The sequence below is a fragment of the Vombatus ursinus genome, unplaced genomic scaffold, assembly GCF_900497805.2.
Source record: "Vombatus ursinus unplaced genomic scaffold, bare-nosed wombat genome assembly UNPS02014794.1, whole genome shotgun sequence".
In the NCBI taxonomy this organism is placed as follows: Eukaryota; Metazoa; Chordata; class Mammalia; order Diprotodontia; family Vombatidae; genus Vombatus; species Vombatus ursinus.
In genome coordinates, this window is record NW_020954572.1 from 1,530 (window position 1) to 15,484 (window position 13,955).

Below are 13,955 nucleotides of genomic sequence, written 5' to 3' on the forward strand. Positions count from 1 at the left end.
CTCAAAGAAGTTTTATTTTTTAAATATCCTACTCTTAAACTCATTTGATCACATTTGGAACCAGTGAATTTCCCATATAGTTTGTGTCATAGCTTTTAGAGAATCTTCTGTGAGATTTGCTATGAACGATGACTTAACCGAGCAATTGAATGTGGATGTTTCTTTGTTCTGCTCTTGAAATAAAAAACCACAGGACCTAAACAGGCGAGTGTGGTAATCCTGCCCAGATCCTTTGCTGAGGACTTTGAGAAGTTCTGCCAGGCCAACAATGGTGCTCTGCCCCTCCTCTATAGGAGCAAACCTGGTGAATGGAAGCCGCCTCCTCCGAGTGCTGGCTTGGACATCAGGTGAGTGTGCCAGAGTCCTGGAGAAGAGGGGTTTGGGTGAGGGGTGAAAACAGAACATTGTATTGAGACACTGAGGCTGTACTTGGTCTTCTGTATCATGTGATTTGGGATGGTACAGTTGGCCCTGCATGCTGCATGTTGTAGAGGCCTGTATCATAAGAACTGGAGAAAACTTGGAGTCAGGAATACCAAGTTCAAATCCAGCCTCAGAAACTTCCTAGCTATGTGACCCTGGGCAAGTTATTTAACCCTCTGTCTGCCTCAGTTTCTTCAGCTGTAAAATGGGGATAATAACAGCACCTATGTCCCAGGGTTGTTGTAAGGATAAAATGAAATTATATTTGTAAAGCACTTGGCAAACCTTAAACTATATACAAATGCTAGTTATTTTATTGTTGTTAATAATAATAATACTGAGGCCCAGGGACCTTAGTGACTTACTAAAGGTCACACAGGTAGTAAGCATTAGAGGCAAATGTGAACCCAGGCCCTCTGACTGCGGAATCAGGATGTTTTTATTCTGGACTTAGGAGTCAAAAGACCTGGGTTTCAGTTCTTGATGTGCCACTTAATAGTTATATGAGCTTTGGAAAGTCACACCATCCTCAATGAGTTGATCTCTAATATCCCGTCAAATTCTAACAGTCTGTGGTTTTATGAACTCCCTGGCCAGCATCTCCACTGTCCTCTGGGAAAGATTAACCCTGGGAGAAAATTATGACCTATTGGCTAGAGAGGCCTCTGGCCTCAGAAGTTTTGTCAGAGAATGGAAAGGCCCTGATAATTACCAAGGGCTAACTACTACCATGGGCAGTGAGGTGGCACAATGCCTAGATGGCTGGGCCAGAAGCCAGGAGGACCCAAGTTCAATTCTGGCTTCAGACACTTACTAACTATGCGACCCTGGGCAAATCACTCAACCCTGTTTGCCTCAGGTTCCTCATATGTAAAATGATCTGGAGAAGAAAATGGCAAACCACTCTAGTATCTTTGCCAATAAAATCTCAAATGGGGTCATGAAGAATTGAACATGATTAATCAACTAAACAGCAAAAACAACAAACTCAAGGGAGGTGGCCTGTCCCAATCAATCTGTAACAAATCTGGTGTCCCAAAAGTTCAGTTCTGAGTACTACATTTTAAGAAGAACATTATCTGATTATAATGTGTCTAGAGAAGGATGTCCAGGGTAGTGAAGGTTCTGGAATCTCCATCATCTGAGGGATGTTCAAAAGATCTGGAGACGTTTAGCCTGGAGAAGAGAAAACATAGAGTGGGGAGGGGGAGAATATAATAACTCTCTTTAAATATTTGAAGAGTTATCATGTGAAACAGGAACTCTATTTGTTCTACTCATCCCTAGAACGTAGAATTAGAGCCACATGAATTATCTATAAAATGAGGAGCTTGGACTAGATGAGCTCTATTGTCCCTTCTATTTCTAATATCCTATGAGCATCAGTTAAAGGGAAACTTCTTTTAGCTCAATGGAATAGAAAAGGGTCTAACAACCAAGGCTACCCAGTCATGCGGTGGTCTTCCAGGTGAGGTTCCTCAGCACTGAAAATGTTGATCTGATGGATGAATACCAGTCAAACCTCATCTCTACTATAGGAGGAATCCTTTCATCAAGAGGGAGGTAGACGTAGGTTGTTTTTAAGTTCCCAACCTATTCTAAAATTCTAGGATCAATTTAGTTCCATAAATATTTATTAAACACCTGTTACATGCTGGAACTGTGCTAGGTTAAGATAAGTCTTAGATAAGTCAATTTTCCTGCTTTCATGGAGCTTACAGACTAGTGATGGGTATGATGCATATGTGAATAGCTATAGTACCAAATAGGATATAGTGAATTCCCATGGGTTTAATTATCATCTCTATGCAAATGATTCCTAGATCTCTGTATCCAGCCCTTGTCTCACCTCTGAGCTCTAGTCCCATATGAACAATTGCCGATTGGATATTTCAAACTTGATATCTGAGAGTCATCTTAAACTCAATCTATCCAAAACAGAACTCTTTCTATTTCCTCCAAAACCTTCCATTCTTTCCAACTTCACTCTTACCATCAAAGGCACCATCCGTCATGCTCCCATTCACCTAGGCTCCAAACCTCAGTGTCATCCTGTACTCCTCACTTTCACTCACCCCACACATCTGGTCATTTCTACCTTCACGGTATCTCCTGTATACATCTCCTCACCACTCACCTAGCCACAGCCTTAGTACAGACCCTTATCACCACTCACCTGGACTACTGCAATAGCTACCTCAAAGATCTCCCCATTTTGATCCATCCTCCATTTGACTACCAAAGTGAATTTCCTAAAGCACAAGTCTAACTATTTCAGGCCCCTGCTCAATAAATTCTAGTGGCTCTCTTACTTGTAGGATCAAATATGAACTTATCTTCTCAGCATTTATAACATTTCATAACCTCTCCCCTTCTCTGCAGTCTTCTTATACTTGATTCTCCCTCCTCCTCACACTGTACATATGATCCAGCCTTCCTGATCCAGTTGCTGTTCTTCCCACACCACACCTCTTCTCCCATCTTTCTACCTTTGCTTTGGCTATCTGACCATACCTGGAATGATCTTCTGCCTCATATCCACTCCTTAGTTTCCCTGGATTCTTTCAAGACTTGGCTCATACCCCACCTCCTGCAAGAAACCTTACCTGGTCTTCCCAGATGCTCGTACCTTCCCCTCTGAGATTACCTTCCACCTATTTTGTATATATCATGTACATATAAAGTTATTTGCATGTTATCTCCCCCATTCGAATGTAAGCTCCTTGAGGGCAGGGACTAATTCTTCCTTTCTTTGTATGGCCAGAATTTATCATAATTTGAATGTTTGAATAAGCTAGATCCCTTAGTAAATATAGACTATATCAAACATTCTCTTTAAAGTTGAATATCTAACCGCTAAACTCTTAGGCACATAATAAGTACTTAATATTTAGTTATTCACTCACTGATTGAGTGGATGAGAAGAACAAGAAGAGGGCTTTGTGGTTTATATCCTTGAGGTTAAGGGTTATTACCAAATGCAGGGGATAGTGGCGGGGGGGGGGGGGGGGTTTCATGGAGGGGGCTCCAGAGTATGGGGGGACCAAGATAATTCCAAAAGACTCATGATGGAAAATGCTATACATCCAGAGAGAGAACTATAGCGTCTGAATGCAGATCGAAGCATGCAATTTTCACTTTTTTTTCTTTTGTAGTTCTTCCCTTTTGTTCTATTTTTTTTTTCTTTCACAACATGACTGATGTGGAAATATGTTTAACGTGATTGCACATATATAACCTATATTAGATTGTTTGCCATCTTGGGGAGGGGGAGGGAAGAGAGAGAAGGATAAAAATTTGGAACTCAAAATCTTATAAAAATGAATGTTGAAAACTATCTTTACATGTAATTGGAAAAAAAATAAAATACTATTAAAAGAAAAAAAAACAAAGTATTGGTAGAAATGCAATTGACAAAGGGCTGGATAAGAGTAGGGAATTCTAGGGCTAATGAGCAGTGTGAGTAAAGTCATGGGGGTGAGGCATGATTGGGGGATGGTGGCAAGTAGTCCAGTTTTGCAGAGTTATAGAGCTAGTCTATACTCAATTCAAATTTTGTAGCTGAAAGTAATATATTTGTTACAAAGGTTTTATTGTTCTTTTTCAGTTGGTGGGGGTAGGTAGAGAAGGCAGATTTCAGTTTATTAAAAAATTTTTTAAAGAAAGGAAAAAAAGATATATTCAATGGAAACCCATGTTGTGTTTTTGGCAAAGTGGAGGCCTGGAAACAGTACTATCAGGGAATTTCTAGCTTCTTGTTTGGTCATATACAATAAAGAGCTAAGGAGCTTAGGAGTACCTGTCTATTACAGACATGAGGAGTACTGGAATTTGATTGGAAGCCCCTTGGGAGAAATTTCTGGTTGGTTTATTGTACTTCATACATACTGTATTTCATCTATACCTATCTCAGAGTGAAGGTAGGAATGTTTGTTGTCTTTATTCATTAACTCAACAGACATTTATTGAGCATCTTTTATGTGTAGGGCACTGAGCGAATAATTCAGGTCACACTAAGACTTTTGGGATACCCTGTAAAATGATAAGTAAAATATAATGCCTGACTTCATGGTAGTCCATTTCTTTAAAAGATAAGAAAGTGGGGGAGTCTATGAGTAACTGAGGGAAAGGAACTATACCAAGGAACAAAATATTATGATTATTATTGTTCATGAAAGGGTCCTCTAACCACTGTTAGGGTTCTCCAGCTACTGATGGAGTCCTTTAATCACTGATAATCAGGGTCCTCCAGCCACTGACAAAGACTTGGCTTAGAGAAGAAAGGAGTCATGAAAGTGTTGGCAAAAATGCAGCTGTTCCTACCTTGTGCCTTATCACCACCCAGCCCTTTGGTGTTCTCTGTGCTTAAGCAGCTTAGGAGCACAGTCCAACAATTAAGATTTCCTTGGAGAACACATGTAGCATAGGAGTAACTCACAGATTCACAAGGAGAAGTGACCAGGAATGCCCAAAATCTATGGCTACATCCCTCTGATATGATAAAATCCTACCTGTATCCTTCCGTTCTTCTCCTAAAATGCTGTTACCACAGAACTAGGTTATCCAGGTATTGTAAGAGCATTGAATTGTAAGAGCAGAATGGTAGTAGCTGTTGCCAGTTGCCATGAGGAGGTCCAGCCTCTTTCCTGCTAAAATACTGCCTAAAGGCAGCATATTAAAGGAGAGAGAGCCCAGGCCTCTGGGTTAGTGTACCTTAAACTGGACCTTAAACTACAATTCTAAAGCTGATTTTGTTGAAAAGAGGAAGGGCAAGAGAGCCAGAGATGACTTCTTTCTTACAGAATTGTGCCAGAAAATTGTTTCTTACCTGAGTATCTTTCCCTGGATGTGTCTGTGGTTCTCTGTGGTGTGTTGGCTTGGGGCCCTAGAGACAGAATACACTAAAGTGTTGGTTTGGTCTGACTCTTCCATCCCAAGGACAGCAACAGTTGTGTTCTTGATACAAGAGCCCTTTCCTGTTCTATTGCATATGCTGGTATCAGATGTGACAGCCCAACAGTTAATAAGATTTTGCACAGAAGTATCATTAAAGGTCGTCTCCAATACTGCTAGTGAAAGCCCTCTGTTATATGTGCTGGATGTAGACAGTACCAGAATGGGAGGCAAACTAGTACCCTCTTCTGGGCTGGTGTGTACAGGACTACTTTGCTGCCTTCACAATTCAGTTGTTCTGTCTTAGTTGCTGGGCTAATAATTAATAAAAAATATTCTTACCTTTTTCAGAATTAATGACTAGGTGTCAGGGTTTTCAGAACTAATGCCTAGGAGAAGGATGGAATAAAAATATAGAAAAGATGGCCAAGGGGAGAAAGGAAGGAAAAGTTAAATCTTTTCATGCTTCATTTAAATTATGCCTTTAGTTCATTTGTTAGTCTGTTCATTTGTTCATGCATTTATTCAACAAATATTCAGAATCATAGAACATAAGTGCTATGTGTTAAGAGTCAGGACTTTAAGGATCAGAGACATAAGCCAGGCTCCCCTGCAGTTAACTTACAAGTTTATTGAATAACACACAAACCAAATTACATTATTTAGGCATAAAAAGTACAAAGAGATGTGTGTTCTTTGGTCAGCTTCACTGCCACCTGCTGGGAATCCATCTTTGTTCAGCTAATTGAAATGAAGTTATAGATATAATTGCTCCTAGAAGGTCACCTTTATCTAGATAATAACAGCTTAGTTACTGGATAGCCCATAGTTCTTTTTGTTTGTTTGTTTAATTATTTTTTCATTTATTTTTTCATTTTTAAAATTGTTTTTATTTTATTAAATATTTCCCAATTATATGTAAAAAAACTAACATCCATTTAAAAATGCTGTTGAGTTCCAATTTCTCTCCTTTCCTGTTCCTCCTTCTCCTTCCCCCTCTTTGAGAAGACAAGCAATTTGCTATAGATTATACATGTGAAATCTTACAAATCTTATTTCCATGTTAGTCATGTTGAGAAAGAAAACACAAATGAACTAAAACAAAAATAAAGATAGTTTTTTTTTTAAGTATGCTCACTCTTTATGCAGAATTCATCAGTTTTCTCTCTGAAGGTAGATAACATCTTTCATCATGGGTCCTTTGGTATGCAGCTGAATAAGTAAATTAACTTAGGTAGAACTATCACTTTTATTATATTGTTTTGGCCTATGCTTGATCAATTAATATTTCTCCAGTTGTTTAGATCTGCCTTTATTTGTGTGAAAAGTGTTTTGTAAGTGTGTTCATATAATCCTTGGGTTTGTCTTGGAGGTAGACTCCCAGGTATTTTATATTATCTGCAGGATGACCCATAGTTCCTGAGGGCTGTGTGGTTTTATACTGAGGTTAACAAATCTTACAGATGTACTAACCTAGAATAAGTAGATAAGTCTAAATTGTTGGTAAAACTCCTTTGGAGTCAGGGCTTGTACTTGTGGCAATTCACCAGTCATTCCAGATAGAATCGTATTATCAGCATGTTCCTCCTCCCACCCTGAGTAGGCTTAGTCTGATTGGTCTGATTCGTCTAAGCATGTTAGAAGAAGTCTTTTCAGATAATCTAGTCTGGAGGGTTTTTAACCTGAGGTCCGTGGTCCCCTCAAAGGGTGGATGGATATATTCTGGAAGGTCCATGAACTTGAAAGGGGAAAATACAGCTTCATTTAGTAGAACTGATTTCCTTTGTAATCCTATATATTTCATTTTATGCATTTAAAAACATTATTATGAGAAGGGGTTCACAGGTTTCATGAGACTGCCCAAGGGGTCCATGCCACACACAAAATCTAGTTCAACTCTTTCATTTTATAGATGAGGAAAATGAGATACAATATAATGATCTTCTATATTTAAGGAAGAGAGACACAGCCTACACTCAAAAAGAATTTCCCTGGGCAAGTCACTTAACCCTGATTGCCTCAATTTCCTCATCTGTAAAATTAGCTGGAGAAAGAAATGGAAAATCATTCCAGTATCTTTTCCAAGTAAACCCCAAGTGGAGTCACAGAGAGTCTAATACAACTGAAAAATGACTCAACAACGAGTAAAGCAAAAAGGCCACAAAACTAATTAGTTGTAAGTGTAGAACCAGAAACCAGTTCTTCCAATTCTCATTCCAGAGTTCCAGTGCCATGCTGATTTATTGAGCATCTACTGATTCATTACCAGAGGATGTGGGTTCAGATCCCAACTCTGACACTTATGATCTGTGTAACCTTGAATAAATCACACAGTCTTACCTGTAAATTGAAAGGGGTAGGCTAGATGGCCTTTAAGGTCCCTTCTAGCTCTAAATCTATGGTCCTAATCTATGAAAAGACTTGAGATGCTATATGGGATAGTGGATGGAGAGCCAACTTTGGAGTCAGGAAGAATTGAGTCAAAGACACCTATTAGCCACGTAACCGTGTGCACATCACTTGACCTCTAAATATTCCAGGCCATTCTCTGAACTCTAAGTTCTAAAGGAGTTGCTGATATGCATTGATGGGGAGAGTTTGTATACCAGGAGTTCCTGGAGGCAAGGAAATGATAGAATAAAAAAAAATCATATCTTTTTATCAAAAAGATAGAAAGAAAAAGTGATCTTATGTGTAAGGCAAGTTGTCCATACCTGAGGACAAGGAAAGAAAAGAATTGGACATTGCCAATTGTAAAACAGTCCATGACTACAATTGTCTAATGGTCTCACCAGAAACGATGGTCCACAGTACAAGAAATACGAGTTTGGTTCCTGCACCGACAACTTGACAAGCCTAGAAGGTTATTCGGAGCAGCTTAAAGACATGGTCGTTTTCTACTTGGACTGCAGCATCTCACCTAAAGAAGCCATGCAGAAAGTGGGGATTCCAATAAGGAATAAAGAAAGTCACCACAGCATGGCCATATACAAGGTAGGACCCAGGCAGGAAAGTGGCAGAATGGGTTTAAAAATTTGACTTGCTTTCATTCTTGTATCTCAACTAACCAACTGTACTTTAAAGTCCTTGGTTTGGCATTTAAAATTCATCTTAATATGGCTCCTGATTACCATCTCCAGTCTTCCCTAGACTGTAAGCTCCCTAAGGGCAAAGACTGTCTTTTTCCTCTTTTTTGACCCCAGTTTGTATCCCACAATGTCTGGCCTATAATAGATACTTAATAAATGCTTATTGATCGATTCTTATACTTTACTCACTTCCAGCCACCCTAACCTATTTGCTATACGTGACACACCATCTCTCATCTCTCTGCCTTTGCATCTGTGGTCCCTCATGCTTGGAATATTCTCCTGTCTCACCTCCCTCTCTTAGTTTTCCTAGATTCCTTCAAGAGTCAGTTGAAATTGAGCTAGGCTCTGAGCTCACTCCATTTTGTATCTGCTGATCTGCCTGGTTTCAACTTCATGCAACAAGACTCCTGGTTCCGCCCCATTCCTGCCTCCTTTTATGTATTGTTCCCTGTCCCATCCTGTCCCCTCCCCCCATTGAATTGCAAGCTCTTTGAGGGCAGCGAATGTCTTTCTTTTTATTAATTGTATCCTCAGCACTTAGCCTAGTGCCTGACACACATAGTAGCTGCTTAATAAATGTTGATTGGATTGGAGGCCTTTTCTGACCCCCACAGCTGCTAGTGACTTTCCCTCTGAGATAACTCTTCATCTATTCTGTTTGTATCTTATATATATCTAGTTTTTTACTGGGGCAGCTAGGTGGCAAAGTAGATAGAGTGCTGGGCCTGGAGTCAGGAAGACACATTTTCCTGAGTTCAAATCAAGATTCAACTCAAAAAGTATTTAATAAACATCTACTGGGGCAGGATTCTGAGTCCTAAGGACACAAAGACAAAATGAATTTGTCCCCTGATCTCAGGGAACTTACGTTAGGCAGCATTGTGTGGTTAGCTAAAAGAACCCTAGCCTAAGAATCAAAGAACCCAAATTTAAGTCCCATCTGTCACTAACAGGCATTATGTAACCTGGGCAAATAATTTTTCCTCATCTATGAAAAGGAGGGTTGGATAATGTGATCTTTAAGGATGCCTCCCCATGCTAACATTCAGTGATTCCATTTTTGTTGTAGTTCAGTCATTTTCATTCGTGTCTGACTTTTCATGACCCTGTTTGGGGTTTTCTTGGCAAACATACTGGAGTGGTTTGCCATTTCCTTCACTAGCCCATTTTACAGATGAGAAAACTGAGGCAAACAGGGTTAAGTGACTTGCCCAGGGTCACATAACTTGTAAGTTTCTGGGACTGGATTTGAACTTAGGAAGATAAATCTTCCTGGCTTCCAGTCCAGCATTCTAACCACCCCAATGATTCCATAACTAGAAACAGATCTGAGTTTCCATCTTTTGTAAATGAAGCATGAACCTTCAGTTGTCTTTTATGATAATGGTAAGATATTTGGGATATTCTCTAACCTGGTCCTCCTTCTGGTCAGTGGCATGACTTTGTGAGAATAATAACAATAGTCCTAGAAAAGTTTGGTGGTGTGGTGGATAGAATGCCAGGCCTGGAGTCAGGGAGACTCATCTTCCCAAGTTCAAATCCAGCCTCAGACACTTCTTAGCTATGTGACCCTGGGCAAGTCACTTAAACCTTTTTGCCTCAGTTTCTTCATCTGTAAAATGAGCTGGAGAAGAAAATGGCAAATCATTCCAGTATTTTTGCCAAGAAAACCTCAAATGGGGTCACAAAGAGTCAGACACAACTGAAAACGACTGAACAACAACAAGGTCTCTCTTAGGCCAAGAGAAATCCCCTCTACATCAGATGTAGATGAAGGTATATCTTCATGACCTCAGCCAGCCATTCTCTTCAATGGGTCCTGTGTTCAAATCTTGGCTTGCTACTTACTACCCACATGACCTTGGGCAAATCACTTCCCCATTCTGAGCCTCATTTTGTTCTTATGTAAAATAAAGACACCAGACTAGATGATTTCTAAGGTCCTTTCCAGATCTAAATCCTCTTAACCCCCTATCATATCTGGTTATATTCATCAGTCAACCAGCAAGCATTTATTAAGTACTCCTGTGGCCTTCTTTGGCTGGCGGATCCTAGTTCCTCATTGGTTATGTCCTCTTGGAGCTTCCATTTTTAGGAAGGACCATGAGGCCAGTCATGTTCACTTTTCCATTCCTCTCTGAGCCCTTTTCCTGACTCTCTGGACTTCTATCTACACTATGCCCCAATGTGGATATGTGCTACTACCCCCACTCACATAGACTTTTCCACTTCCTTGTATATGTTGTCTTCCCCTATTAAGATTTAAGCTTCCTGAGGGCAAGGACTGTCTTTCTTTTGCTTCTATTTGTATACCCAGCACTTAGCACGATGCCTAGGATATAGTAAGCACTTAATAAGTACTTGCTGACTGCTGTATGCTGGGCACTCTTCTAAGTGCTAAGGAGACAAAGTCAAAAATGAAATAGTCCCTGCCCTCAAGATACCTGCATTCTGTTTTATTAGCTCAGCTTCTCCTGTGCTTCCAAAGGAGGAAGCAGCAAACCATTCAGAAGTCTAAAATAATTTTATTGATATTACATTAGTATTTCATTTTGATATATTAATTTGTATTTCATTTATATTCTTCCATTTATAAATGAATATAAATTATAAATATATTATTTATGTTTTATATATAATTATATAAAAGTATAATATATGATATGTATATTGTATATATAATTATAGATGTAATGTATTTATATATCAATATTTATATATAATGTTGTTATGTTTAATATTGTTTATGATCATGTTATTCATTTATATTATTTATGATCATGTTATGCTTATATTATTTGGCATGAATAATATTAAGATAAGTTACACACATAATGCTTTAAGTTAGGTTAGAGCCAAGATATTCTCAGTAGGCTTTAATACAGATCTTTTAAAAAGAGCTTTTGGAAAGGATTTTTCAAAAGAGCCAAGATGCCAAAACCCTTTCAGTGGAAAGATCCACTCATCAGAGGCAAGATAAATGTTCCTAGGCTTCTTTAGCCTTTTTTAAAAAAAACTAGACTTGTGATTTCTTATATATAGGACGTTCCCAGAGAGGAGCTTCCTCTACCAAAATAGGTCTGCAACAACTTGTCTGGGATACTGAGAAGTTATATCATGTGGGTCACACAGCTAGTGTATGACAGAGGCAGGATTTGAACCCAGGTCTTCCTGGCTCAAAGGTCAGTTTTCTATCCACTATACCACAGTGCCTCTTTTGCTATGTGTATTGTAGAAGATAGAAAGCTAGCTTCAAAGCCAGGAAGACCTGGGTTCAGATCCTGCCTCTGACAAGATGAGCTATGTAATCCCAGGCAATTCGTTTAACTTTTCAGTATCGATGCTCTTTGTTGTTGTTCAGTCATTTTTTTCATTTGTGTCCAACTCTCTGTGACCCCATTTGGGGTTTTCTTGGCAAACATACTGGAGTGGTTTGCCATCTTCTCGAGCTAATTTTACAGAAGGGGAAACTGAGGCAAACAGGATGAAGTGACTTGCCCAGGGTCACATAGCTAGTAAATGTCTGAGACCAGATTTGGACTCAGGTCTTCCTGACTCCAATTCTGGCTCTCTATCCAGTGTGCCCCCTAGCTGCCCCAACAATACCGTAGGCAAACTACAACTCTAAATTATAGAGAAGATGCTCACTTGAATTAGAAATGAGGGAACCATGTTTTGCATGACTTTACATGTATAGTCAATCTCATATTGCTTGCCTTCTCTAGGGGTTGGGGGGAGGGATAAAATTTGGAACTCAAAACTGTTTTTTAAAAAAAAGTATAATAAATTAATTAATTAATATTAAAAAAAGAAAAATGTTAAAAATGTTTACATGTAATTGGGAAATATTTGATGAAATAAATAAAAATATATTGAATTGGTAAAGAGATTTTCTTATCTAGGAGTTCCCTTTTACCCCTGAAATCACAAGTCCAGCCCCTATGCCTATCCTTCCAGGCTATGAGATCTGGAAGGGACTTCAGAAGTTGTCTTATCGTGACCTTTTAAATTGCATTACCTTGAATTTTAAAAGGATTTTTTTTTGACTATACTTATTTGTTATAAGGACGGACTTTTTATTTTTTTGTGGGGGAAGTGGGTGGGTAATGATAATGGTGCAAAAAAAGGGGGGAGGGTTTAAAAAAGACAGCCTGAATTTCCACTAATTTCATGTTCATGTGGTATGTTTTGCTAGACAGCTGTTCCTTGCTCCACTGTTGGCAGGTTTTGCTGCCCTCTAGTGGTTACCATGATGCTTATTCCCAAGGACAAACTGGAAACTGTTCTACATGACGTTTACCTAACCAGAGGTTTGCAAGGAGAGCCCGTTCACATTGGCTGCCCAGGTCAGTGACTCAACAGGTGTCCCACTGTCCAAGTAGTCTGTTACCCCAGTTTGAGACTGCACAGAAGAAGTAGACGACTCAAAAGGAGTGTGGCTTTCCATTGAACCCATTGCACTTCTAGGATGGGGAATATAGGTCAAAGTTAGCCTGGAACTCTGTCCCTAACTTCCCCGGCTTCCTTCAAGTATCAGCTAAAATCTTACTTCAGCAAGAATCTTTTCCTGATTCCCCACCTTGAGACTAGTGCCTTCCCTGTGCTGATTCTCTTCAATTTATCTTATCTATGTCTAGGTGGCACAATGGATAGAGTGCTGGGCTTAGAGTCAGGAAGACTCATCTTCCTGACTCATATGGCCTCAGACACTTACCAGTTGTGTGACCCTGGGCAAGTCACTTAACTCTGTTTGCCTTAGTTTCCTCATCTGTAAAATGAGCTGGAGAAGGAAATGGCAAACCAGTCCAGTATCTTTGCCAGCGAAACCCCAAATTGAGTCACAAAGGGTCTGACATGACTGAAAGGACTAAGTAACAACAAAATGATCATGAGTCCTCATGAAAAGTCAGACACAACTGAAAAATGATTGAACAGCAAAGGAAACTGAACAAGAAGAATATCTTCTTTTTTTTTTGGCTAGGCAACGGGGTTAAGTGACTTGCCCAGGGTCACACAGCTAGTAAGTGTTATGTGTCTGAGGTCGGATTTGAGCTCAGGTCCTCCTGAATCCAAGGCTGGTGCTCTGTCCACTGCATCACCTAGCTGCCCCAAGAATAATATCTTCTTAGCAATAGTTTTTTTTTGAATGTTATCTTCCTATTAGATTATAAACTCCTTGACAGCAAGGACTGTCTTTTACCTTTCTTTGTATCCCCAGTGCCTCGCATAAAGCATGGCCCAGAGTAAGCATTTGATAAGTGCATCTTGACTGACTGACGGATTGACAAAGGAATCTGAAAGACTCTTGCAGAATTTGGCATTGAATCTTATTAAGGCCCCATTCTTTTTGAAAGTAGGCTGAGGTCCTGTTAGGCAAGTCACTTCCCCATCTTCCTCTTTAGAAAATCAGCACATGAACATCGAGTTGCCTAATCTAATTGTACCTGAACAAGAATCTTCTCTATATCTGTGACAAGTGGCCATCCAGTCTCTATTTGAAGACCCCCCCCTCCACACACACTAATAGGGAACCCACTGCTCTCCAGC

At 39.6% G+C, this 13,955-nt stretch overlaps 1 protein-coding gene across 1 annotated transcript in view; it reads left to right on the forward strand.

Annotated features, from left to right (window-relative positions):
- Window positions 1-201: 201 nt before the first annotated feature.
- The window catches only part of DGLUCY (D-glutamate cyclase), a 77,417-nt gene continuing 63,663 nt past the window's right edge, over window positions 202-13,955 (forward strand). The window contains 3 exon segments of the mRNA XM_027870109.1: window positions 202-347; window positions 8,112-8,310; window positions 12,604-12,754. Coding sequence (XP_027725910.1) covers window positions 8,203-8,310; window positions 12,604-12,754 — 259 coding nt within the window. The 5' untranslated portion in view covers window positions 202-347; window positions 8,112-8,202.